This window comes from Apodemus sylvaticus, chromosome 10, assembly GCF_947179515.1.
Source record: "Apodemus sylvaticus chromosome 10, mApoSyl1.1, whole genome shotgun sequence".
In the NCBI taxonomy this organism is placed as follows: Eukaryota; Metazoa; Chordata; class Mammalia; order Rodentia; family Muridae; genus Apodemus; species Apodemus sylvaticus.
The window spans coordinates 95148632-95174981 of record NC_067481.1 but is presented as its reverse complement, the minus strand read 5'-3'; the positions used below and the strand labels follow the sequence as shown (position 1 = coordinate 95174981).

General features: G+C 54.7%; 2 protein-coding genes across 4 annotated transcripts; both read right to left on the bottom strand.

Annotated features, from left to right (window-relative positions):
* Positions 1 to 265: 265 nt before the first annotated feature.
* On the bottom strand, positions 266 to 17469 carry Wdr90 (WD repeat domain 90). 2 transcript variants are annotated; one of them, XM_052197381.1, is made up of 41 exons: positions 17163 to 17469; positions 16885 to 17061; positions 16692 to 16800; positions 16364 to 16534; positions 16028 to 16142; positions 15867 to 15934; positions 15405 to 15508; positions 15116 to 15334; positions 14718 to 14786; positions 13354 to 13464; positions 13128 to 13273; positions 12986 to 13043; positions 11215 to 11333; positions 10940 to 11101; positions 10725 to 10855; positions 10542 to 10658; positions 9926 to 10161; positions 9594 to 9733; positions 9314 to 9444; positions 8436 to 8566; positions 8012 to 8173; positions 7772 to 7900; positions 7441 to 7556; positions 7327 to 7367; positions 7013 to 7144; positions 6343 to 6534; positions 6018 to 6115; positions 5562 to 5664; positions 5266 to 5387; positions 4971 to 5130; positions 4704 to 4894; positions 4251 to 4419; positions 4049 to 4160; positions 3533 to 3704; positions 2211 to 2333; positions 1941 to 2115; positions 1709 to 1839; positions 1481 to 1624; positions 1287 to 1406; positions 1074 to 1158; positions 266 to 738 (listed from the first exon to the last, which is right to left on the bottom strand). In XM_052197381.1, exons 1-41 carry the CDS (start codon positions 17436 to 17438, stop codon positions 581 to 583), a joined length of 5625 nt encoding a protein of 1874 aa, XP_052053341.1. In that variant the 5' UTR covers positions 17439 to 17469; the 3' UTR covers positions 266 to 580. The 2 variants fall into 2 exon arrangements, with proteins under 2 accessions (XP_052053341.1, XP_052053342.1); XM_052197382.1 differs by lacking the exons at positions 266 to 738; positions 1074 to 1158; positions 1287 to 1406; positions 1481 to 1624 and having other exon boundaries at positions 1723 to 1855.
* A 1970-nt stretch (positions 17470 to 19439) lies between these two features.
* On the bottom strand, positions 19440 to 24212 carry Mcrip2 (MAPK regulated corepressor interacting protein 2). 2 transcript variants are annotated; one of them, XM_052197002.1, is made up of 5 exons: positions 24080 to 24212; positions 23869 to 23998; positions 20350 to 20477; positions 20003 to 20104; positions 19440 to 19791 (listed from the first exon to the last, which is right to left on the bottom strand). In XM_052197002.1, exons 1-5 carry the CDS (start codon positions 24129 to 24131, stop codon positions 19721 to 19723), a joined length of 483 nt encoding a protein of 160 aa, XP_052052962.1. In that variant the 5' UTR covers positions 24132 to 24212; the 3' UTR covers positions 19440 to 19720. The 2 variants fall into 2 exon arrangements, with proteins under 2 accessions (XP_052052962.1, XP_052052963.1); XM_052197003.1 differs by lacking the exon at positions 24080 to 24212 and adding an exon at positions 21305 to 21405 and having other exon boundaries at positions 23869 to 23960.
* Positions 24213 to 26350: the final 2138 nt, after the last annotated feature.

The following is a 26350-nucleotide window of genomic DNA, read 5'->3' as shown; positions in this document are numbered from 1 at the left end:
CCGCACTTCCTGTCTTCAGTACCGCCCTCATCCAAACTTCCGGTCCCGCCCACGCAGCACCAGCTAGTGGTTGGGCTAAGGCAGTTGAATGCTCCTGACACTGCAGGTGGTGCGAACAGTTATCAGACCCAACAAGCTTCCCAGGTGGACAGGCCAATGGATAGCAAGTCTGGACAACAGACTGGATTGTGGGTAGGGACAAAGGGTGAGCTCAGGCCAGAAGTGATACAGAAATATAATTTATGGAACAGTAAAACAATGCATCGATATTATAAATGCCAGGTTTTATTTACTTGAACTGTACAAAATAAAAATAAAACAACCTTCATGTGCAAAACAACCCAGTATGCCAAGTCTTCTGTGTATGTGGGAATGGTTCTGAGGATCACAGAATGCCAAGTCTGTGGGGGGGAATGGTTCTGAGGATCAAATGCATGCTTCACGGAGTCTAAGCCATGGCCACACCCTCAGCCTCCTTAAATCTTTGGAATTTACGCAGTTCTGAAGCCCGTCCAGCCATCCTGGCTCAGCATACAGCAATCCTCAGTTTGGCTTCTCTGCCTGTGTTCCTAGCCATAGCTCAGGGGTCGGTGACTTCCCACACCAGGATCTCGTTGTGAGCAGCCGTGAAGAGCAGCCGACCCGAGGGCGTGAACCGACACAGGTGTACTGAGTCATCGTGGCCTTCAAAGTCCTGGGCAGTCCCTGCCGCACAGTCTAGGAGCCTCAGCATGCATTCTGTGGGCAGATGGCAGGGTGGGAAGGCCAGGCAGCACCCAGAGGGGTTCGCAAGCCTGTGTCCCTGCCTGACTCAGGGCTCTGAGGACTGACACCAGGGAACCTTGCTGGGGATGGGGGGAGCAGGGCCATGACCTGCTATGGCTGTGGGCCATCGAAGCTGCCCTCTCTCTGCCCCAGTGTAGATGCGGCTGTGACTTATACCTTGTCTATGACCTTAGACCTCCCATGGGGCTGTGACTCCACACTCCTCACAGAGGGAGAGCCCAAACACGGATGAAGAGTGGAAGAGCCAGTCTGCCCTTCCCCAGAACACTGTGTCCAACAGCACTCACCAGCAAAGCCAACGACCATGAGCTGAGCCCCTGGGGACAGGCTCAAGGACATGGCGAAGAAGGGCAGAGGTGTCTTCTGTACCACCTGTAGGAAGACAGTGTGACACTGAGGTCTCCTGCTAGGAACCCGGACCAGGCTCCATGGCCTTATGACCCCGTGACACACAGCCCCGGATGCCCACCTACAGTGCAGTATCTGTTGAGTGCACAAACCTGCTTTTGGCGAAGGCTGTAGAAGACTACTTCTTCATGTGCACCAAGGCCCACACACACCAGCATCGCCCTATCCCAAGGGCAGAAGGCAGCAAGAGAGGGGGGCAGGAGGCCTGGCGCCTGTGGGAAGCACGTATGGTACTGAGTTGTGCAGACTCCAGTTCCCACCGTCTGCCCGCGGGCGGGGCTCTTACCTCTGAGGTGGCGGGTGCAGGAAAGCTTAGCCATTCCAGGAGCTCGCAGCGGCCCCGGAGCCAGTCAGAGGCCCAGACGCTCACACGCTGGTCCCCACTCGCGGCCAGCCACAGTTCCACACCCTCTACCCCTAGGTCTCCATACTAGGAGAAATGAGGCATGTGAGAGGCTGCTGCCTGCCCATAGCACCCCAAACCCCTCCCCATCATCACCTGAGGTGGGCTTACTTCTTTGCTTGTGCTCTGGATGGCAGAAATTGGGGCACCCCGGTGGTCACTGAGCACACGGAAGGTCATTCCTGTGCAGGGGTGGCTTATAGCCACAAGCCCGTCCTTATCTCCAGATAGGATGGTCTGACCTGTGCCAGATGGAGACTATGACACCATCTCGTAAGCCCAACCCACTGGAAGTGTGGTGCAGGCTAGATGAGGTGGGCATATGACTGTGGCCACATCTCACCGTCGCTGGAGAAGGCAATGGCTGTCAGGGCAGTCCGATGGGGGTGCATCTTGAGTTCCATTGCAGTACGAGAGATGCTGAAGACTCGAAGTGTGCCATCGCTGTAGCCGGCCACCACCTGCTGCTGCTCTGGGAGTCCACAGGATGGGGGTGTCCACGCAAGGCAGAGGCAGCTCTAGTGTCACATGGAGAAGGGAAAGCCAGCATCTCCCCAGGAAGGTGACAGAGGGAGCAGAGCATACGGCTGGTCCCCCCAATCTCTCTACCTACCTGATTCAGTACCTGGAACTGGATCACCAGCTCCATGCTGGCCAGAGACCACACCCTCACGCTCCCGTCGTCGCCACAGGTGGCACAGTGAGATTCGCTGGGGCTGAAGACCACTTCGTTTACCTGTGGGGCCCTAGTACAGTTGAGGGGATGCCCATCTGGGCCTTTCCCACTCAGACCTCCAGGCCAGGCTGCCCACATGGGCACAACCGTCTTCTGGCCAAGCCCACTTGACCCGACCACCTCCATGCGAGGTACACGCTGCTCCCTAGACCTTAGAGATGAACCCATCAGTAAGTGGAACTTAGAAAACTATGGGAAACACTGACAGAACCTAGAGTATATAATGTGACCTCATGTCTCCAGCAGCCTACAGACTCAAAGAAAAAGCACGAGTCACCTGGCTGTCTCCAGTGCTCACAGCTTGAGTGGCTGTGTGGCTTGAGTGGCTGTTTTATGTCTTAGTGAAGAAAACATGTGTACCTCGTGGGCACTACTAAGGATCAGGATTTTTGAAGACAGGTGGCACAGATGCCATGAACCAGTGAAACTCAGTGTAAACTGATGCATAAAATCTCTTGGAGAAAATCCAAGGTTGTGGTTGCTCAGGGTCCTGGGTCCCATCGTCATCCTGGGTTCCTGAGGTTCCTGTCACAGTCTATGGCTGGAATGCCTGTCCATCCTCAGTGCTGGAAAGCAGTTAGGACTGCCAGCACAGCTAAGGGCTCAAGACCCAAACTTCTGTGGGCAGGAGAGCATACTGGCTATTTGAACAAAAGGAAGCTGGCCATAGAAAAGACAGTAGAACTGAGACACAGACTGGATGAACCTGGAAATCTGTCGGACAATGGAGGCAGCCCACACAAGGTCACAGGCACGATCTATCACATGGCTGTCAGGCATGAATAAATCCAGATAGTCCTATCAAATGACAGGCCTGCTTAGACCTGACCACATCTAAAATACCCAGACCAGTTCCAACTTTGTATGAGCAGATCCAGCCAGAACCTTGTGGGGCTGACAGGACTCCACAGTAGGATCCTGACGAGGTCAGCAGAGCCAGCTTATGGGAAGTGCTAAGCAGGTAGGTGATGTGAGTTCTTTAACAAGTTACAAAAAGTAAAGACTGCAGAGTCTGTCTATCCTGGTATATACAATGCTTGGACCCAAGAGACCCTACTTGAGTTTCCCTGAGTGTTACTCGTGAACTGAAGAGAGGATGATTGTGGTGGGAGAGGCGGGGGCAGTAAATGGACTTGCTGCCCTAGCCTACCCTGCCTGGGGTGGAAATCCTGTCTTCCTTCACAGCCCAGTGAGCTCACCTTGGTCCTGTGACCACTGATGAGGCGGGTGCTAGTGCCCTCTGTCCAGCTGATGTACCAGATCGTGCCAGCCGTGGTGCCCACTACACCCATGTCCATGCCACCGTCAAAGCTGGCACTCACAATGGCCCCATCCAGGGTCAGCTCACGCTCCATGAAAACAGAACTGGATCTAAGAGAACAGAGGTACAGAGACTTGAGGCTGGAGACATGAGCCAGCTGAGTCTGCCAGGTGACGGGGAAACTAGCAGCCATCAGTCTGGCCCTGTGCTCTCATGGGCAGAGGAACCAACTCGACAGAGTCAGGGATTCTAAGCTTCTTTCTCTTTGGTCTGCGGCCAGCAAGGCCCATGCTATGCCGGAGTGTATCCTCAAGGAGAGCCCAACTAATGACAGATCTGTAGGGTAGCCCTTGACTGAGAGCTGTGCTACAGAAGTGCTGGCTTGCAGGCTCCGTCAAGGACTGCAGCCAAAACCCAGGGGGAGGAGGCGGGACAGAGGCCTGTGGCAGCTCACCTGGCACTGGAGCCTTTGCGCCTCAGCTCTGGCACAACCCCCACAGCCCAAAGGCGTAGCCTTTTTGTGTTACTCCCGCTGATCAGTCTAGAGCCTGAACACAGCAGCACTCCTAGAAGACAGAGTGCGTATGAGACGCCCATTCCCCCTCACTGTCCCAGCCAGCTCAGCTGGAGGACGACAGAGGTTGCTGGGCACTCACCAATCTCGCCATCGTCAGCCTCCCAGGCCAGGAAGCAGTGGCCAGTGCCAGTGTCCCACACACAGACCTGGCCAGAGCTGGAGCCACAGTAAAGCAGAGGGCTGGCCCCATAGCAGAGTGAGGTCAACTCGGACGCCCCCAGTTCCTCAGGGACTGGTTCTTGGTGTACCTGACAGAACACAAGTGTGGTTGTGGGCCAGTGAGGTCCTCAGGCAACCAGATTCCATCCTCTCAAGTTGCCCATGGAACACCTTGGGGCTGGAGAGATGGCTCAGTGGTACAGAGCACTGGCTGCTTTCCCAGAGGACCCAGGATCAATTCCCGGCACCCACATGGCGGCTCACAACTGTGTAACTCCAATTCAAAGGCTCTGGCACCTTCATACAAATGCACACGCAGGTAAACCACCAGTGCACATAAAATAAAATAACACCTCAGTTATCAGCCTGGTACCTGGAAGCTGGTGTCTGTCCCATGGTGCTGCAGGAGCCAGAAGGTGATGGCACTTGTGCCCACACAGATGAGCTCATTGGCATCCCACGGGTTAAAGGCCACACCATGCACAGGCTCCAGGAGGCAAGTGGATGACAGGAGTTCATAGGTGGCCATGCTCCACAGCGCAAGGTTCCGGTCTGCATAGTCCCCTAGGGACAGATAACAGGGACGTCAGGCACAGGCCAGCCACCAGGGCTCCTAGAGATCTGCCCTCTCTCTGCTTACCCAATGTTACAAGGAACTCATCATCTGGGGAGAAAGCCAGAGCTTGCACAGCTGTGTCATGGTGGGAAAGGAGGTGCCGACAGAGGCCCTTGGGAACATCCCAAATTCGGATCTGGCAGCGGACAGCTGTGTTGCCGCAGCAGGAGGCAGAGGCCAAGATCTGCAGGCCGGAAGGTCAGTGGTCAGTAGAGACACCTCCCTTGCTCAACGGAGGGTAAGCTGGGATGTGTCCTGCGTGCGAGCTAGAGCCACGCTCCACTGTACACTGTGCCCCTGGATGTGGGTAAGGATGCACCTGGCCATCCTGGTTGAGTGCCAGAGTAGAGATCTCCTGAGGATGGCCAAGCCAGTGCCGCTGGGTGCCAGAATGCAGGTCCTCCACTACCACCAGGCGACCACATGTATAGGCAAAGAAACCTGTAGGCAAGGAAAACGACAACCCCCATCACCGCTGGCAGTCAGACCTCACGGGACTTCAGCCTAACCGGGCATGTGCCAGTGCCCTACACTCTAGAAGCTTCAACTGATATCCAGGGTTTGTTTGCTGAGAAGGACCCACCCAGAGGGTGAGATTGGAGCCTGCAGTCCTACCTGTGTCGGGCCTCCAGACCATGTTGGCCCTCCCATTCCCATTGTAGCCCACAACGGCCTTCAGTCGCAGCTGCTCCCTGCCAGCGGGAGGGAAGGAGACACTCTGCAAGGAAGCAGACCCAGAAAGCTGGCAACCAGCACAGCTGCTCTCCAGACTACACAGGTAAGTGCTAGGAGATACACAAAGAGCGGCAAGGTAAGGGACCCGGGGTATGAATAGGGAGATGGGTGGGATCCACAGAACTAGGAACTTGGTGCTCCTGGAGTACTGAGGGGCCAGAGAGGGGCAGCAGCACCGGTGAGGAACAGAGGTAGGATCAGCACAACCAGAAAGCTGACTCTACATGCTACTGGTTGGAGGGTAGGATGGAGTGGAAGCTACCCTGGGGAAGACTGAGAGGGCCCATGTTCAGAGAAGACTATTTTTAGAAACCCCTAGCATGGTGTGCTGCCAACCTTAACCCGTGTAGAGGCCTTATATCGAGGTGTGAAGTGCTTGTAGGAATCTGGGCGGGTTGGAAGCCCAGTCTTTCCGCTCCGAAGGCTCCATTCACCTGACAGAAGAGACCACAGGACACTGAACTGTCTACTACCATCAGAGATTCCTCCCCAGACACAAAGCCCCCAACCCTGCTAGGCTGAGCGCTGTACCACCCACCACAGGAATATCAGGATCCCCAGAGTCCTGGAGGTGACCTCAGCTCATCCTCAGGAAAGATTACGGTAAGCCCCAAAAGTGGCCTGACAAGGCCTCAGTCTCTGCCCACGGCCACAGGCTCACTCATTTGGCTGTGGTGACTGGGAAGCTCAGCGTGTGTCCAAGAGCTCTTTGCTGTGTCCCGAGGGGCATCCCCAGCCCCACTGGCCTCCCTCTCCACGAGCACGGGTGGGGCCGGGGCCTGGCCTTGGAGGAATGCCTCAGAAACATGGTTCTCCTCACAGAGTCCTTCCTCATCAGATGCGGAGAAGGTGCCTAGGGTTAGGACCAAGAAGAGAAAAAGCAAAGCCAGAATTGGTGGTACATGCCTTTAATCCTGGCATTTGGGAGGCGGAGAAATAGATCTCTGTGAGTTCGAGGATAGCCTGGTCTATATGGTGAGTTTCAGGACAGCCAGGGCTATCTTGAAAGTGAGACAAATATATATATACATATATAGTATCTGCTCCTCCCTGGCTCTCAGTGAGGATGCTGCTGGCAGCCACTGGCTGGACCGTTACAGTGTGGGACCATCCAACACAGGTGGAACCCAGCTGCCAGGTACGGGCTGTGGGCAGCAATGGCCTATGGCTGTCCTCATAGGACATAGGAAGACACAGATATAGTGAGAGCCGGTCTTGAAAGAAAAAAGGACGAAAAGGAGAAACAGCTACGTGGCCTGACAGCACTGAGAGCCAGCACCCAGGCACACGCTGTGACCATGCACACCCAGCCCTGCCGAGGAGCCCCTTACCAGTACTGCCTTCAAGGAGCCTGTCGTGAGTACTCAGTGGGGGCGGTGATGCCTGAGATGGTATGGGCACTTGCTGCCGAGGGAGTCCACTGGCACCAGATGCCAGGTCCTCCAGCTGCCCTGCACTAGAGCCTAGAGATAGGAAGACCATGTCAGGGCCAGGCATATCAGATATGGCTCTCAGGGAGGAGGTCTCAGCAGGTAGGCATAGGAGGAGATGGTGCCACTTGACCAACATGGCCACCAATCCGGTGTCAGCTCCACACTGACTAATGGTCCTGCCCTCCGCGACCCGCTAAGCCTGGATCACTCACCGGCCTCATGCACTGGGGGTGCTTCAGGGTCACTTCCATCTCTGAGAACAGAGAAGGTGTCAGGGGCCAGCCAGCAAGAGGCTCATGCAGACATGGTGAAGGGTAGACACTTGCCTCTCAGGGGTAGCCAGGATGTCCCAGAGGAAGATGGCATCCCCCACACTGATGACCTGCAGCTGGTCAGGTGTGAAGGCTACAACGTGCACAGGCTCTGAGTGGCCAATGTATACCTGGGGCAGTAAGCACCACATATAGGGACCAGAGCATGCCCAGGATGCTGGGCTCCCAGGCGCTAGGTATCCCCACGTAGCATTTGGCGTCAGCAAGCAGAGGGTTCTACATATCACCTTCCATCCTTCCAGTCCCTGCCTTCCATCACCTGCTCCTGCAGGGGCTCCTCAGCCACCCACGGGCAACCACAGTCCGTTGCTGCCCACGCACATACCTGGCAGCTGGGGTTCGCCTGTGTTGGATAATCCCACACTGTAACGGTCCGGTCAGTGGCTGCCAGCAGCAGACGGCCATCGTCACTGAGAGCCAGGGAGGAGCAGGCTCTGGAGCGGACACTGGATAACTAAAACAAAGCATTCTCAAAGACGCCCCTTTGTGTGGAGCAGCCGACCCTGGGACACAGCCACAGAACAGGAAGGGTCGGCAGCCCACTGCCTGTAGTGCCCTGACTCACCTCCCGGATAACGTGTCCTGACTCAGCATCCAGTACCACAGCCTTGTTAGAGGACGTGGACACCAGCAGATGGCCTGACTTCCCGGGACCGAAGCAGACGGCCACAGCCCAGTCCGGGTGGTTGCTGGCCAGGTTGAGGGTGCTGACATCAACATGGAGTAGCTAGGGGGCAAGTGACCACTAGCTTCAAACTCCAGGGTTAGTGGGCACCACCCAGGGCTAGGGAAGGGGCTTCTGTCAGACATGTTCCCATACATAACCCCCACACAGGAAGCGGAGCGTCTGAAGAACATGGGGAGGCCAGGACCTTCAGCGTCGTAGATAGGCCCTGGACTGCCCCTGAGCAACTGTAGCCTCTTACCTATTCATGGACACTTTATACCTAGACAGGCAGAGCCCCTGGCCTAGGAGGCGCCACACTCACCTTATCCAAGGAGGCCGACTCCACAATTGTCACCATGCACTTGGAGGGGCCCACAAAGGCCAGCCGGCAGCTGTCTCCACTGACTGCCAGAATATTGGGGTTGGGGCGACCATCCTGACATACCATGTTGGCTGTAGCAGCACAGGGCAAGGGGTCAGTGGGTGTGGTAGGAGACTTAACCCCACCCCCGGTGGACACTAGCCATCTACCGCTTGCGGAGCTCATACTTCAGGTCTCATGGGCTGTCCCACGTGACCGCTTGGCAGGCTAAGTCAAGGAGGAGCTCTGGAGGCACAGATGCCCTTTGAATGGGTTTCTCCAGTTGCTTTCCTAGGGCTCAGGCTGCCCACCTTCTGAAGTAGAATAGGCACAGAACCTTACTACTGACCCTTGGCTTGTAAGGAGGGCTCAGAGACCCCCTCCTTGGTGAGAGGAGCATAGAGGAGATGGCTGTGCCCTGATTTTTTTTTTTTTTTTTTGGAAATGTGACACAAGTCAGAGACATGTGGAAAGAAAACACCTCTATCAGATTGGCCTGTGAGCAAATCTGTGGGAGCATTTTCTTGATTAATGACTGACGTAGGAGGCCCCGCCCATTTGGCAGAGCGGCTTCTGGGCAGGTGGTCCTGGGTTGTGTAAGGGAGGTAGGCTGAGCCAGCCATGGGGATCAAGTCAGTAAGCAGTATGGTCCATGGCCTCTGCTTCAGTCCCTACCTTCAAGTTCCTGCCCTGACTTCCCTGGATGGACTGGAAGCAGAAAGATGAAATAAGCTCTCTTCCCCTGATTGCTTGGCCATGGCCTTTATCAGGGCTCAGAAAGCTAACCAAGGCAAAACTCCCCAGTGCTTGGAACCAGCGCGAGCGGCTAGGAGCCTGACCTGCCACACGGAGGACGCAGCATCGGGAGACAGCACAGCTGTACTGGACTAGGGAGCCCTGGGAGCAGGAGCTAAACAGGAATCTGCCATCAGGGGTGATGACCAGGCTGGTGATGGCCCCTCGGTGACGCCTGCACCACACACGAGACACTCACTGACCATGTGGTTTATGACTGCACTGGCTCTCCTGCAAAGGGTGCTCCCCACATGGGATCCCAGAGCTCCTCGGCTTTCATATTCACTGGTGATCTACGTAGCCCTGGTCCCCGGAAACACTCACGTGTGTTCCACCAGGACTCCAGAGTTCTCCAAGCTGAAGGAACGCACAGCCCCACTGCTGAAGCCACAGAAGAAGCTTGGCATTGTGGGGTGGAAAGCAACAGCACAAGGTGTGTCCTCAGAGGATGAGAAGTCATACAGCTGGAGGGAAGAGGCCACCATGAAGGGTGGGGAGAGGCCAAAAGAACGCAAGGGACAATTATGACCTTCGTGATTTTAACGCTAAGTTCCAGAGACTGGGCTGGAAGGACCCAAGTCCCTGTGGATCCCCTGCCCTCAGCCTTTGGGTGTGGCATCTGGACCTGTGCCCGCCTGCCTTTTGCCACTCCCCACCTGCTGTAGGGTAGCCAGGTCCCAGATGCGGACAGTGTGGTCAAGGGACACAGTGGCCATCTGTCCCCGGTTCTGTTCTGTAGAAAGCGCCAACACTGGAGCCATGTGGGAGCGTGCCAACACAGTATACTCCCGGGAGGGGACATCCAGGCAGCCCAGGTGGCCTGAAGTGGTGGTGGACAGCACACGCAGGCCATCGGGACTGAAGGAGACTGAGCTGACAGGGCCATCGTGTTCTGTGGGAAGAGTGGGTCAACAGCTGCTGGGGCCCAGCAAACTCGAAAGATGACACCAAGAAGGCTGTCACACCACACTACCACACACACTATGTGGACATTGAGGTACCCACAACACAGACTGCTTGTTCCTCTGCTGCCAAGGTCTCCAGGGTTCTGAGTGTCATGCCCACTAGCCAGTGCCCCCACAGCCCCTGTAAAAGCAGCCTGCAGAGAGCAGCACTGATACTGCTAGCCATGTTCAGGGCAGCTCCCTCACCCCATAGCTCACTGTCCAGCCCAAGAAGAGTACTACCAAAACCAGAGCCAGGGGAGCCCAGCCTTCCCTGTGCCGGGCCAGCTCTCCCCACGCTAGGGTAGACAGATGTCTGCAATCTCACCAGCCTCTAGGAGCACTGAGGAAAAGTCCAGGGGCCAGAGTCGCAGGTAGCCATCCTCAGAGCCCACAGCACATGTGGCAGCAGAGACACTGAAGCTACTGATAGCGATGCCAGACCCTGAAAAGGACAGCTGTCAGCACCTCAATGTGATGCCACTTCCCCGAGGAATGGGTGTCCACCTACCCACACTGAAGTTCTGCTTCTCGGTGAGGGGAACATCAGGGGGCTGTGCCGGCAACAAGCGACGGACGTGCTGCACAGCCATGCGCTGGTGGTCGATCTCCAGGATGTGACCACTGTGGCTGCACACAAAGCTGCAAAGGGAGGGTGGGGTGAGGCAGGTACTCAGGGTAAAGGGCGGGCTGGGTAAGAACAAAGTGGGGCAGGGACGGACTCACAGCATGCTGGCCGAGGGTGCACAGCGGCCATCCAGTGCCTGTGCAAAGGCAAGGTCAGAGAGCTCCAGTGAACAGTACTCCCCCAGGTCCACAGCACAGGATCGAAGGACACCACCCCGCAGCCGCCAGAGCCGCACACTGCCCCGACCACATGATGCCATCCTGCAGGTATGGAGGAGTAAGCAACGCAGAGCAGAGAGGGGCTCAAGGCCCAAAGCCTGTCCCGGTGCCCGTCCCAGTGCCTGTCCCCGTGACGCATAGCCTGGCCACATCACCTGGTCTCATCAAAAAAGGCAATCCGGAAGGTCTGAATGTCAAAGTCAGTATGCACTTTTGCAAGAACCACGACCTCACCGCCAAGGCCCACCTGGTCTGTGCCCCAGGCCACCACCACCTGCAGCAAACACAGAAGGAAATCTAGGTGCAGACATCAAGGCCTGCGAAAGCTTTGCCTAGCCCTGCCCTGCAAGGCTGGCTGAGACCCTAGGCTAGAACAGTTAGCGCTCTCAACAGGCAGGGGCTTTTCCCCGACATAGAGATCAGCTCCGGAAGGTCAGCAGCAGAGTGCAGCTGTAGCTATCTAGAGAGATGAGCAAAACCTGACTGAGGCTGCGGCATATCTGAGGCAGGCCTAACATGTAAGAGCCCAGACTGGATTCCCAGCATAATGGGAAAAAAAGCCAAAGGCAGCCCACACTGGAACAATGGATCAGATCAGAGAGCCAAATGCCTACAACTATGATAACACTGAACAATTAAATATGGACTTTTTTTTTTACAGTGTACTTATTATTTACAGTGTATTTATTATTATATCTAAGTACACTGTAGCTGTTTTCAGACACATCAGAAGAGGGCATCAGATCTCATTATGGATGGTTGTGAGCCACCATGCGGTTACTAGGATTTGAACTCAACAGACCTTTGGAAGAACAGTTAGTGCTCTTAACTGCAGAGCCATCTCTACAGCCCCTAAATACAGATTTAGTGTATGTAGCCTTGGCTGGCCTGGAGCTTGCTATGTAGACCAGACTGGCCTAGCGAACGGCCCACCTGCCTCTGTTTCTCCAGTGCTAGAGCTAAGGAATGTGCCACTGCTAGGCAGTGGTGGCACAGGCCTTTAAAGCCCACACTCCAGTCCATGCCCCTGGAAGAGGCATTGGTGGGCAGATCCCTGTGGTTCAAAGCCAGCCAGGTCTACAGCATGGGTTTCAGGACGGTCAAGGCTACACAGTGAAATGCTATCTTGGGGGAAAAAAACAAAGCAAAACAAAATAAAGGAATGTGCCATCACGTCTAGGTCATATTGATTTTCTCTCTTTTTTAAAAAATTGATTTATTTTATGTACGTGAGTGCACTGCAGCTGTCAGACACACCAGAAGAGGGCCTTGGATCACATCACAGATGGCTGTGAGCCACCACGTGGGTGCTGGGAATTGAACTCAGGGCCTCTGGAAGAGCAGTCAGTGCTCTTAACCACTGAGCCATCCCTCCAGCCCTTGATTCTCTTTTTTAGAAGAGCCTCTATACTTATTAGTGATGGCCTAAATGTATGTCTGTGCATGGTATATGTACAGTGCCAACAGAGGGCAGAAGTGGACACTGGATCCCCTGAGACTGGAGTCACAGACAGCCTCTGTGCTGATGTTTGGAACTGAACCCCAGAGTCCTCTTAACCACTGAGTCATCTCTCTAGCTCCCATCTTAAAGCAAGACATACATACTACTTTAATAAGCAGAAATAAGCAAAGAGTTCTAGAAAGCAAAGGCTGAGCCAGGGAGGGGTGGCATCCACCTTTAGTCCCAGCACCTAGGAGGCAGCAGGCACATCTCTCTGAGTTCTAAGCTAGCCTGGTCTTCAGAGTGATTTCCAGGAGAGCCAAGGCTACATAGAGAACTTTGTCTCAAACAACCAACAAAACTAAACAAATAACTAAACAGCAAGCAAATAAACAAACAAAAAAAGCAAGCAGGCAAAGGCTGGCTGGAGCTCACCACCCAGGCAACAGGGCCCCGCCTCCTGACCAGGCTAACTGACACATTACCGTCCTCCCGTGTCTGTCCTTGCCCACGCCGCAGAGGAGTGTCCCGCTGCCAGAGAAGCTGTAGGTGTGGAAGATGAGGTCAGCAGTTTCTTGGCACTTCCCACTGCGCCCCACCCCACACCCTGACCCAAGGCTACTGCACCTGAGGGAGCAGATGGTGTGTAGTGGGCTTCTGAAGAGAGACAGGCATGCCCCAGTCTGGAAGTCCCAGAGCCGCACCATGCTGGGAGGCTGCACCTGAGCTGAGGCTAGCAGTGTATCGCTGCCAGTGAGCGCCAGGGCAGAGACCTGGAGACGTATAACAAGGAAGGGAATATGACATGGCCTGCAGGTTCACCTCTCCCTGCCCAGGCCCAGCAGGCATGTACCTTGTCGGTGTGGCCAAGGAAAAACCTCTGCTGTCCAGTGTCAATCTGCAGGACGATTATGACTGCGTGGCAGGGGTAAACAACAGACTTGCCATCCTTGGTCCACAGGGCCTAGCAGACGAGGGCCAGGACCAAAGTCACCCATAAAACTCTCCCAGATCCTGGCTGCTTAGAAGGGGAGAGTCTGGCGCGCGCGCGCACACACACACACACACACACACACACACACAGGCATTTGGCCACCCAGAAACACATCTGCTCCCTATACCCTGTCACAGGCATATGTGGGAAAACAACTAAAGCCCCTTTACCATGAAAGACTGGTGATCTTGGCAGCAAAAGATCAAAGACTCAGAGACCACGCCCAGAAGGGCCTAGAGAGTGCCCAGAAAGAAGAGAAACACCTTCCTTCCTTCCTGAGGCCTTCCCCAGAGGCCTACTGCAGGTGCTGGAGCTGACCTCCTACATCATACCCAATTCCAACACATCTGGTCAGGATCAGAGACCCACACTCACAGAAAGTCTAGAGACATAACCAGGGCTGGAGAGATGGCTCAGCAGCAAAGGCAGCTGACTACTCTAGCAGAGGACTCACGCTCTCCCCAAGCTCCCACACGGTGGCTCACTGCTGCCTGGAAACCTGTTTGGAGGGTCTGATGCCCTTTCTGATCTCTGTGGGCTTCTGCACACATGCAGTAAACATACACACACACACACATACACACACACACACATATATACACACACATACCCACACACATACCCACATACATACACACATACATACACACATACACATACATACACATAAACACACATACACACACACACATGCACATACACACATATACACATGAAACAAATCTTCATGGGACTGGAGAGATGGCTCAGAAGTATAAAGAACTTGGTTCCTTTTACAAAGGACCCAGGTTCAGTGCGTAGCCCTGGCTGTCCTGGAACTCTGTAGACCAGGCTGGCCTCAAACTTACAGATATCTGCCTACCTTTGCCTCCGAGTGCTGGGATCAAAATGCTACCACCACCACCAGGCTACATAAAATAATTTTTTAAAAAATTAAATAAATTAAATAACACACACACACACACACACAAACACATCAGAGATCTTGGGTCTTGGGGAGCCTTTTAACCCACCCATTACCTAGCAGACCTTATCAAGTGAACAGGGGGCACCCATGACCTAAAGACTCACACTAGCCCTCAGGAATGAGATATGGGCAGGGCAGGGTTTCTTGAAGACCATAGGAAAGAAAGTGCCCAAAACGGGACTAGAAATCTTTCCTTCCCTAAAACTCATTCATACCACCCAATCAAAACTGGCCTGGAAACTGCCTCGAAACTCACCCACTGGGTGCTGTGACCCCCAAAGCCGATGACTCCCTTGAGCCTCAGGACTGGGTCTGGGAGGAAGAGCTGAAATAGGAAAACGCAAAGTGAGACTGGAGGAAATCACTCTATCCCCTGCAAATGCACCTGTGCTGCCTCTCAGAAGAAGGGACGGGGGTGAGGAGGAGGGGGGATGACCAGATGTATAGGAGCTCCTGCTAGAAGCAGTCTTCTGGCTGCAGCGGTAAAGTCTTCAGAAACCCCAGGTCCTGTCCTTTGACAGAGTATCTGTGGTGACCCTTAGAGTTGGCAACAGGAACAAACCCATCTCTAGATGCCCATCCGCTCTGAATGCATCTCAGGTTAGCCAGCCCACCATCTCACTAATGCCCAAAGACCTTCAGATGGGTACTCACCTTACAGGAGCCAATGTCCTCAAGGGCCATGGGCACTCCAGATGATTTGTCAGCAAGAACGTGTCTCCCACGGGCCACCGTGTGTGCATCGGTAACCTCATCCCAGGCTGAGGGACACTGGCCGTGGATGCTGGCAGCGCTTACACTGGAGACTTCTGGATACTTGCAGGTCAGGCTGACCTCTGGAAGGCGGCTGGATGCTGAAAGGACCTGGCACGACTGTAATGGAACATGTGCCATCAGCACCCTAGGGCCATCGGTTCCCCAGCCCTTTCCCAAGCACACTCACCAATGTAGGGCTAGATGTCTGGGTCACAGGGGACCTACTGCTCAGCAAAGGTTTGTCAAAGACCACTGGATGGGGCGGGCGCCGTGACATATGACCTAAGAAGACTACAAAGAGCAAGAGTGGAGCAGCCAGAGGCCTGTGAGAATGCCAGCCAAGGTGCGGGGAGAACAGGAGGCTCCCCTCACCATTCTGTAGATGCTACACCATAAACGCTGCCACCACTCTCTCCTAAACCTGGGCAGATCCTCTCCCACAAGAAAGCATGGGGATCAGTGCTGCTTGCACAACCTTAAATATGATTCTAGAGCCTCAGAGGACCACCACCAGCCGGCCCTTCTCTGGGCCTATCCCCAGGTTGCCCCAGGAATATACCAGCTGGAGTCTTCGTGCTCCTGATCCCCACTCAGGATGCCCCATACTGTTCCCACCAAGCCCCACGCCCCCTGGAGGATCACAGCCCACCTGCCTCTGGAGGGAAACAGCTGTTCTCAACCTGCTCACCAGGCACCTTTGAGCCGTCACTTGGAAACCTCGTGGGTGGCAAACACAGGTAGATACAAAATCAGTATCTGGGGACTGAAGGCCCCCTGGCCCCTCACCACCTGAGGTCCAGAGCTGCTCACCGAATGTGGATGTAACGGTCGTGCCAGCTCTCCCCTTTGGGCACCGGGAAAGTCATTTCTCGAGGCATAGGGTTGACAGACAACTTTGCATGCCGGGCCTCAGCGACGGTGACAGCTACAAAGATCAGAACTGTTCTAGATCGAGGGACATTTGTCCTGTCCCTTCCCACGCCAGGCAAGATGCATTACCAAGTATCTGCGACTCCACCAGCCCACCCCGATGTGCTTCCTGCAACTGGGAGCCCTGGTGCATGGTTCTCCTCTGAAAACAGTAAGTGGTTCCTATCTGCCAGCTAGCGGGAGGATTCTAGCCTTCTGACTGGGAGGGGGCCTCACCAGGGTCAAAGCTCAGGTCACTGGTGTAGAGGTTTCTGACTAGCAGGCTGGCACACAGCCGGATGCTCTTGAGATGGCTGTAGTGCCGGTTCAGGTAGACCATCAGGACGTTTCGCAGGTCCAGTTGCAGACAGGTCCAGCGGGCACGAGGAGGAGCGACACCTGCCAGATCTGCAGGACAGGTGCGAGGTCAGCACCTAGCATTTCGTTGTAACCCTGTCAGCCCCATCCCGCAGCTGTCCTCAGGGTCACCCAGAGCTGGGCACAAGCCCAGCATCCCGTTCTGGGCCTTCATTCAATCCGTCCCTCCTGGACCAGGTATCACCACCTCTCCTGGGTGTCTTGGTCTCGAAGACAAAGGGGAACTGAAGCCATGTCGCAGAGGACTTGAACTCTTTAAAGAGGTTGGAGAAAGATACACGGATGACCTGGCCGTCCTGTGAGGCAGAGCGAGGCCATTAGACGGAGAGGATGGGGGGAAAGCAGCAACATACACCCAGCCCTCCTTCCAAGCTGGGCACCTCGGTGGACATGTCCAGGTGGATGACAAAGTGCTTGGTAGGCAGGGGCCGGAAAAGCACGTACAGGTACCGCCCAGTCAGCCCCAGAGACTGGGTGCTGGCTCTGGGGAGCTGGATGTAGTTGCTGGCAGATACGGACCCACGGATGCGATACACAGCGCTCTTCAGGACCTTGTCCTAGAAAAAGAGAGGAGCTGCAAAGGGCGCCAAGCTGGAGAACGGTCACAGTGCCCGCTGGGAGATTTCTCGGGAGCAGGAAGGACGCCCGCGGCCAGTACCGTCACCACAGCCACATCTCCCTCTTTGCTGGACCGTTTCCACTCATCCACCCTGAAGTGTCTGAATACGTTGAGGAAAGGGTGCTGCCAAGCTGCAGAAGGGACGCCGCTTGAGCACCGGTCTTGGGCAGCGCGCCGCGACCCTCCACCTCCGCCCGCGGGACGGGCTTCTGCACGAGGTCCAGCCAGTGACGCAGCGGGGACCTCGGACCCGGGACTCCCGGGACGCGAGACCCGACGACAGTGCACCTCGCGCGCGCCGCTACCTCCGGCCATGGCGTTACAGCTCGCGCTTCCCGCCTCAGCTGACGCCGTCTTACGCAAAACACGCAGCACCGGCGCCTAGCAACAGCCGCCTGGCAACGCGCGTCACTTCCGTCGCCGCCACGGCTACGCACAAACCCCCCGCGGCTGCGTAGCTCCCGATTACCTAAAAGACCCCCCCACGCCTTGCATGGGCTCGTCCTGGCCGCTTCCACCGCAGTGGCCTCCTGCCTGGCCTCCTGCCTGACCTCTGCGGCCACGCCCAGTCGGGGCCTCTGCACCGTGCGGGGAGCTGTGCTGAGTAGGCGTGGTCGCTGATCCTCTCTGAGGCCTCCGGTTTTGTTGTTTTGAGAGCTGAACCTCTTTTTCTGTAGAAAGCCAGAAAGGTCATGCTGAGACCTGTCCACATTCACGGTCCACCCAGACCGGGCCTCATCTCTGCTTTCTAACTGTGTGGAGGTATCTGATCAGTATCCAGGGTACTCTGGGTCACCCTGCTTCAGGAGAGTAAGGTCCCAGTGCCCACTAGGTGCAGCTTTCAGATAACTACAGTCACCACAGGTTCAACACATACCCAAAGACCCTTGAGACATTTTCCCCAGTATACTACAGCCAGGCTTGAGAGAGTAGGTCCTGCAGTCTAGGACTAGGATTCTATTCAATTCCTGGTAAAGAATGGCCTCTGCCTCCAAGTGGAGACATGCTCTTGTCTCCTCAAGGGTTAATCCTGTTAACTAATGCACTGGGTTCCTTGCTTCCCCCACTCCCAACCCCACCCCTGTCACCTTTAGACAGAATCTATGTAATCCTGGCTGCCCTAGAACTTACTATGTAGACCAGCATAGCTTTGAACTCACAGCTCTAGCCTCTGTAGTTCAGGGATTAAAGGCCTGGGCTAGCCATTCCCTTCAGAGGCCTTCTGCAAGATGGCTGACCTTATCTCTAAAAACAAAGCTTTTGTTCTTCCTTCCCCCACGGTAGTTTAGACATTTACAGTAGCCTGCCCTGGGGTTTTCCCTTTAAAGGCTAATAAATTCTTACACTGCTATTTTAGTCTGTTTTTGTCCTTGAGTTGTTTGTGGCCATTTTCTTTCTTGTCTCTGTCTTTTTGAGACAGACTATCTCTGTGTAGTCCTGGATGTCCCAGAACTCACTATGTGGGTCCAGGTTGACCTTGAACTCAGAGATCCTCCTGCCTGGCCTTTTAAAATCCTTATATTAATAAAACTTAAGAACCCCAAGAGGGGACCTTGATTTCTCAGGTATCACCAAGATTTCTGCCTTTTAATTATTTAATTGGCAGAGAAAACAAACCCATTCCTACACCCCTGTCCTGTATCACCTGCGTCTTGGGATCTGACTTTGACAAGTATCAATTGTCAATAAAAAGAGGTAGTGGATTCAGATGGGACAGCTTGGGACTATGTATTTTCAAAGTGAGCTGGTCAAGGACCCCATCACCCTGGTAAGGCCAGCATGGTGGGGCATGCCTTTAATCCCAGCACTCTGTGAGTTCCAGGCCAGCCAGCTACCTGTCTCAAAGATAAAAACAGAGCTAGACAAAGCTTAACTTCTTCTAGCCCAAGAGTAAAGGGAGGATGTAACTCCAAAGGGTTTCTGCAAGCCAGCCTATAATCTCAGCTTCTGGGGAGACAGGAGGATCAAAAATTCCAAGCTGGTAGAACATGTCTATATTCCCAGCACTTAGGAAGCAGAGGCAGGTAGGTTTCTATGGACTCAAGGCTAGACTAATCTATGTAGCAAATTGCAGGTAAGCCAGGATTACGCACTGAGATGCTGTTTCAAACAAGGAGGAAGAAGTATTAGTAAACAGAAGGCTGAGTATGTAGGTCAGTAGGTCAGTAGTAGAACAGATACCTAGGCTATGTGAGACCCTCAGTTCAATTCCGAGTATCACAAAGTGTGAGGGAAAGCTAAAGGCTGAGACTGAGAACTAGCAGGTGACCCCCAACACAGGTTTCCCAGCATTCACCAATCACCGACACCGGAAAGGGCAGTTTCTCAACTTTATTAGCCTGAACTCCTCCCTGCTAGCCCCAGGGGCTGGTCCCTGGGCACAGTGAGCAGGACCAAGGTTAGACAGGTTTGGCCCCTGGCTCTGGCAACTCGGGACAGCAGAGCCAAGGGAACGACAGGTGCAAAAGTCCAAATGTTGGCACTTCAGGTGCGGCCGGTACCCAGCCAGGCCGCAAGGTGGACCAGCGCGTCTGTTTCTTACATGGTCCTCTTCTGACAAAGGGTCCACTATGGTGATGTTCCTTCCCCGACAGCTGCTAGGAACAGTTGGTGATTTTAGCCAGGAACTGCTGTGCCCACCATTCATCCAGGTCAATAGGTACAAAGTCTGTGGGTAGAATAAAAGCTGGGCAGTGAAGCTGTTTCCCCAAGCCGGCTGGAGCCTCTGCCCTCTAGTAGATCACACCCCTAACCTGGACTCCAAGCGCAACACTCAATGGAAAACAGGGGAGTCTGGCCCAAGACCTCCTTTCCCAACTACCTGGGGCTACCTGGTATAGAGGATTCTTTGGGGATTCGGGGCATGGAGGGAGGCTCACTCTGTAGCCGGGGATCAGGAGTGCTCTCCACATACTGCACAGGTCGTGGGCCACTCTCATCGGCGGGGCCACCATCCAGTTGTCGCTCTACCTGCTGCCAGGCTGTGGGGGATAGGAGGGTTAGAATGAACCGGGCTGCTGGTATCCCTCCCACCCCAGAGCCTGGGGGCCACCTTGGACTCCAGCCCAGCTCAAGGGATGGACATGACCAGGCAGGGAGGGAGCAGAGGGAAAGTCTAGCCCCTGAGCTGCTAGGAGTCAGGCTATAGTGGGGGAAGACAGGGCAGAGCCAGGTCCATACTACTGGGAATCTGTGGCCTGAGCCACACCCCCTGACCCCTTACTACCTTCGGAGACAAAGCGGACGTTCTCCTCGTGGGCCACTGTGTAGGTCTCTTGAGTCCCCTCGAGGGATGGGGAGGTGGTTAGGGGCCGCCGGCCATTCACTCGATTGAACACAAGCCTTGGCCCTGGACTGTGGGAGGGTAGGAGACAGATACAGTCAGCACCAGCCATGTCCAGGAACTACTATGCAGGGTTCAAGAGCGGCCCCAGTCCATACCCACTTCACCTGCACAGGTTCAGGCCCAAACTAGACCCTTCCTTAAGCGGAGCAGCTGCCCTTAGCTGCTTTGGGACAAGGCCTCTCCTCACAGACCCTGAGCTTGCTGCAGCTCAGCTCTGTAGCTCTGGGCCCAGGGAAGGTAAGTGACTGCAAGTCAGAAAGAGCCCAGCGCTGAAGCTGTATCCAGACCTTCAGCAGGATCCCAGAGACAACTCCTCTGCACGACCAACCCCCACCAGGCAGGCTTCCAGCAGCCTGGGCTAGACCTCGACATGATCAGAGCTGTATGCCATCCCCACCCATCACGCATACTCCACTTCTTCTAGAGAAGTCCTACAGATCCCAGACACCTCAAGGACACCCCCCACTGCTGAAAACAAGGGTAGATCAGCATTACTGTTCCCTCTCCCTGGTTGCCCCCAGACCCCAGAGAGCTGAACACAAAATGCTGGGCTGTCTCTGAGTGGGGAAAACATGACCTTAAGCCTGACCCACTCCTCAAGGCAAGAGCAAAGGGGCAACTTGAATGCGATGCCCCCCACCCCACCCCATAGCCCTGTACTCTATATCTAGGGATGAGGCCAAGCAGGCCCAGGGCAGGGCAGGAATGTGCCATCTCCGTTGACTGGCGGCAACTGACCAAGCCCTGTCTGTGTCCATGAAGCCTGGGGTGGGGCCATGGAGGGATTGGGGCCGCACCTACAGCAGGAGGTGGGAGCCGGAGTCCTGGGCTGCACCTGCCACTCCGCCAGGCACTCGCGGTCCCGGCAGGCCTGCTCGCCTTCCTGGGCTCAGGTGCCCCACGCCGCTCTGGGTTCCTCCTCAGGTGAGAGGGGCACTAAAATAAAGAGGAGGGTCTTGAGGGGCACAGGGTCCTGCCGGCCCCAGGGCTGGCTGGGTCTGGTGGCTACAGAAAATCTTAGCTGTGCCAGTGGGGACCAGAGGAGGCAGGACTCCTCCCAAACCCACTGGGTACTGTATTTTTGATAAACTAGAGGGTATAAATGCATTCTTAATGGAAACCCCCATCCCCCCACCTTGCCTGCAACCACCTCAGCCACCAAAAGGGTTAAAGCTTAATGAAGGTATCAGGATAGAACACTGAGTCTCTTTATGCTTTTGTTTTGTTGAGTCGGGGTCCAGACTCAGAGAACTCTTCCTAAGTACCAGGGCATAGGTAGGTGTGTAGTAGCTCACCTGGCCTACACTGATTCTTTAAAAAAAAAAAAAAAAAAAAAAAAAAGGAAATCCCAGCCAGGGGCAGTGAATAGTAGTGGATTAAGGGGGTGGCCCTGGAGCTGGAATGGGCCCCAGAGGGCAAGGGCTACATACCCAGAGCTAAGCCCTGCCCAGCCTCTGCTTAAAGGCCATGGTTATATAAGACAAGGCTCTGTAGGGGAAAGGGCACTAATCCCAGAATGCACCTGTACCCACTCCTGAGGCCCCTGCCTGCTGCAGGACCAGGCCATAGTGCCCCACAGACCTCCTCTCAAGTACTCTCCTACCCCCTCGAGGTGACTGGTCACTCATCTTTCAGCCTGGGATCTCCCTGCCTGTGCCACACAGTGAAGGGTATCAAGATTCAAAAATCAATATTTCAAGATTTAGCAATGTCCTGACCCCCAGGGCTCACAACTTGGACTCTGTCCCAAGTGTCTTCTGCTCAGTGGTCCCTGAACATTTTCCCAATCTGCTCTTGGTGGGGCAGGTGATCACATGGTCTCATCTCAAGTCTCTCCTATCTGTCCCTTGCCAGGAAAGAAGAATATGTCAGGTGGCACAGGCCTGGCCACCAGAGCTGGCAGCACCCATACCAAGCCATTTAGTGGGTTGAAAGCTTCAAGATTTTGCCTCACACCAGCAGGAGGATGACCAGTGCCTCCTGCGTTCCCTCCTGCCAGAGCTGGTCAGCAGGAGGTGGTAGCTGAGGAAAGGCTCCAGGGAAGACAAGACAGGGAAGCTGGTGGACACGGGTGACTGTGAAGGGTGCTCTTGAAAAGACACAGGGCTAGATGTAGAATTCCATGTGGAGGCCCTATCAGAGATGGGAATTCCCAACCCAGGAAAGGGCGACCCCAGAGGAAGTAGGGAAGACACCTTATCCTATCTCCTCAGCTCCCAGAACTCAGAAGGACAGGAAATCAATCTCTCAGGCTTCAGGTGCTCTACCTGGCTGCTGACGGCTGCCAGGCCTTCACGTCAGTTTCGCTTACTGAAGCCTTTTTAGAGTAAGTATGAAGTGCGGTGACTCTTGCAGCTTAGCATTCTGGAGAATGTTACTACCTTGTTCTCGTCCTGGACACTGCCCCCAATATTGCCACAAGCCTGTCCTTGTTGTCCCCCAACAATGAGTACTTAATAAAAAGGTGGTTTCCCAGGTAGAGATGGGCCGGACACCAAGACAACTCCAGCTCCAAGCTCCCAGTCTGGGTGACCAGTTTGTGTGCACAGCTGCACCACAGAGTCTTCCCAAAGACTTAAGAGCAATGAGGACATAAACCGAAGTGGTGTCATTCTGAAACCCAGAAGCTGAGAGCTGAGAGGGGTGGACCCAGCCACACAGACTCCCCAGCTGGACTAACTGTTGGCCTCCCTTGAGTTTGTGTCTTCAACCTGCGCTCTCTCTGTGAGCCTAAGGCCCTTAACCAGTTCACATGCCACCTCTACCAGAGTCTTGAGCCCAGGACCCTACATGTCTGCTGAGACCAGAAGTGAAGCCTACCGATACAGGAAACAGTAAATTGAGCCAAAGAAGTAAAAGGTTCAGCCTTGATAGAGTGGGATTCCTTCCAGGTCACACTGGCTGAAATCCAAAGTAGCTGGGGCTGAACTTCGCCAGGCACATTGCCGGTTAGGAAAATCAGAACACTGTTGGGACCCACAGGCCCGGGCAACTGCTGGGGAGGAGGGCTCCAGTGTCCCAGGGTGTTAGCGAAGGGCAGGGACCTGATAAGCCAGCGTGAACACGTGCGCTTCTTCTGCTCTGCAAGGACAGGGCCTGAAGTCCTTGAGGGCCAGGGCCTTGGGCAACTTTCCCCAACTTTGACCTCGACCACTTCCCAAGGGGTCCAAGTTAGCAACCCAAGGTCACCAGGTCTCTAGGTTTTGGGTACTTGCGGTCCTTGACAGGCGGAATCGGTCGGAAGCCCGCAAGGCCCCACGTGGCCACCAGGGTCCACGCAAGCCAGCTGGGCCCAGAAGCAGCCGGCGAGCTGCCTGCGCCCCGCCCCCTGCCCGCCAGGACGCGTGGTCCCCATCAACCTTCTCCAAGGTCACCCTAGTGCCCCGCGGTGCCGCTCACCTTGCAAGGGGCCAGGGTCCCTGAGGCTGTGCCGAAGGCTGCTCGCGCGCGGGTAGCGCGGTGGGCGGCACGGGCTGCCGGCATTTCAGGAGCTCGCCAAGCCTGCTCTCCACCTGCTGCTGTGTGGGACCTGCGGGCCGGGGCGGAGGGCGCTGTCAGCCGCCGCGGGCCAGCGGTCAGGACGTCCCGCCTGCCCGCCCGCCCTGCGCACCTGTGCGGCGCTGCGCGACCAGCTTGCTGGGCCCCTTGGTGATAGTGTACATGGTGCGCCGTCCCGCCCGCCCCTGGCAGCGGCCAGATCAGGCACCCTCCACCAGCTTCACTTTGCGGTCCCAGAGGCTCGGCCCCTTTAAGGAGGGAGGACGGGCAAGGAGGGGCGGAGCGACCCACACACGCCCCCTGCCCTTAAAGGAGCCGCGCCCACTTGGTAGCCTTCCCAACCCTTGGCCAAGACACTAAATTTGAGCTAGGGGCGGGGTACATTCATCAAGGGGTGCACCATCTCTAGACTGGATCGTGCATCTGTGAGCGTGCATGGTGTGTGTGTGTGTGTGTGTGTGTGTGTGTGTGTGTGTGTGAGATATGTGTATCTGTCTGAGAGAGAGGTTCTTTGAGTCGAGGAGGGCCCTTTGTGTACTAGGGACCATGAACATCTCTAAAAGTATTCCAGTTCATATTTGAGAACCCCTGCCCCCAGCCAAATGTCTGGACAATCCTGGATTGATGGAGATCACCATGGTGTCAGTAGTCTGCTTTAGAATGAGTGCTCTAAGACTAAAGAGGTGTGTTTAAGTAGATAATGAAGTCCAGCAGAAGTCCGGAGGAAGACCAGGAGAATATAGAGCCCTCCCTCAGAGGGTTAACTTCTCCTCAAGGTTATGTCCTGAGCCTTCCTGGAGGTGTCCCCTTTCCCCAACTACTGGGGAAGTTGAAAATCAGGTCTGTGGGGAGGGCCATAGGGTTTCCCAGTACAGCCTGGAAGGAAGAACCCCAAGAGAGGAAGCAGCCTGACCACCCCTCCCAGGTCTTTTTTTGTTTTGTTTTGTTTTTTGTTTGTTTGTTTTCGAGACAGGGTTTCTCTGTGTAGCCCTGGCTGTCCTGGAACTCACTCTGTAGACCAGGCTGGCCTCAAACTCAGAAATCTACCTGCCTCTGCCTCCCAAGTGCTGGGATTAAAGGCGTCCATCACCACCGCCCGGCTCCCCCTCCCCCCAGGTCTCCTTAATGATCCATATGAAATGGATGCCGAGCTGGGCCTTGTAACCGTGAAGTCTTTTTTTTTTTTTTTAATATTTATTTATTATGTATAAGTATACTGTCACTATCTTCAGACACACCAGAAGAGGGCGTCAGATCCCATGACAGATCCCATGACAGATGGTTGTGAGCCACCATGTGGTTGCTGGGGTTTGAACTCAGGACCTTTGGGAGAGCAGTCAGTGCTCTCAACCGCTGAGCCATCTCTCCAGCCCCAGCCGTGAAGTCTTGAACTGTATCCGCCAAGACTTGTGCTGCTATTGCCACCTGGCCTTAAGGATCCTATTGCCATATCTGAGGAGGGTCAGTCTGCTGGCACTAGGGTCTGGGGGAGGCAGATCTGTCAAGTCTTGGACCACTTAAGCAAGATCAACAGTGAGGAAGGGGTGAGGGTGGGTAGCTGATCCACCTCAATCCCAGGGGATCCAAAAACACCATTGCGGTTTGCTGGTGGAACCCCAAGGGACTTCTGTCCTAGGTAACCAAACCTTCGTTCCTTTGGCCCTGGGCCTTCTGCCTTTATGCAGAGCAGGGCTGGAGACCACAAGGCCTTCTCCAGCTCTGTGAAGACTGTGGAGGGAAGCATGAGAAATGTCTTTGCACCTGAGACACAGCAGCAGCAACACACCAAATAGAGAATCCCACTCAAGTCTGGTTGGTGAGTCAGTGAGTTTATTGCAATGACTTACTGGAGCATGGGTGACTATGTCACCAAAAAGCCCACCACAGAATAGGTGACAGCTCATGAGCACTGATCCCTGGAGCTCCTTTCCCAGTCCTCCTTAAGTCTCTCTCCTAGGACTTGGCTCCTGGTTATATAGCCTTTGGGAAGGGTGTGTGTGTGGATCTTGAGGCTTTCCTGAACTTCAGTCTTAAGAGCTTCCCTCCTTCATCCAGGAGGAAATGTTTCAGTCTTCAGGAAATAGCTGCGTACCAGGCCAGTGGCTGCAAAGGTGACCGGGGATGTGGGATGGGGAAGTTAAAGCCTGGGTGTGTACTGTGTACTGAAAGAAAGAAAGAAAGAAAGAAAGAAAGAAAGAAAGAAAGAAAGAAAGAAAGAAAGAAAGAAAGAAAGAAAGAAAGAAAGGAAGGAAGGAAGAAAGAGAAAGAAGGAAGGAAGGAAGGAAAGAAAGAAAGAAAGAAAGAAAGGAAGGAAGGAAGGAAGGAAGGAAGGAAGGAAAGAAGGAAAGAAAGAAAGAAAGAAAGAAAGAAAGAAAGAAAGAAA

What these genes read in the sequence shown, in the direction of transcription:
- Wdr90 (XM_052197381.1), bottom strand. Translation starts at nt 17,438, where the DNA reads ATGGCCGGAGGTAGCGGCGCGCGCGAGGTGCACTGTCGTCGGGTCTCG. An exon ending in GACCGTTACATCCACATTCG is followed by an intron (nt 15,935 to 16,027) that starts GTGAGCAGCTCT and finishes GCCACCCACGAG; the next exon opens with GTTTCCAAGTGACGGCTCAA. An exon ending in CTGTTTCCCTCCAGAGGCAG is followed by an intron (nt 15,509 to 15,866) that starts GTGGGCTGTGAT and finishes TGCTCTTTGTAG; the next exon opens with TCTTCTTAGGTCATATGTCA.
- Mcrip2 (XM_052197003.1), bottom strand. Translation starts at nt 23,952, where the DNA reads ATGCCGGCAGCCCGTGCCGCCCACCGCGCTACCCGCGCGCGAGCAGCC. An exon ending in AGTGCCTGGCGGAGTGGCAG is followed by an intron (nt 20,478 to 21,304) that starts GTGCAGCCCAGG and finishes ACCCTCCCACAG; the next exon opens with TCCAGGGCCAAGGCTTGTGT. An exon ending in TCCTGATCCCCGGCTACAGA is followed by an intron (nt 19,792 to 20,002) that starts GTGAGCCTCCCT and finishes TTCTACCCACAG; the next exon opens with ACTTTGTACCTATTGACCTG.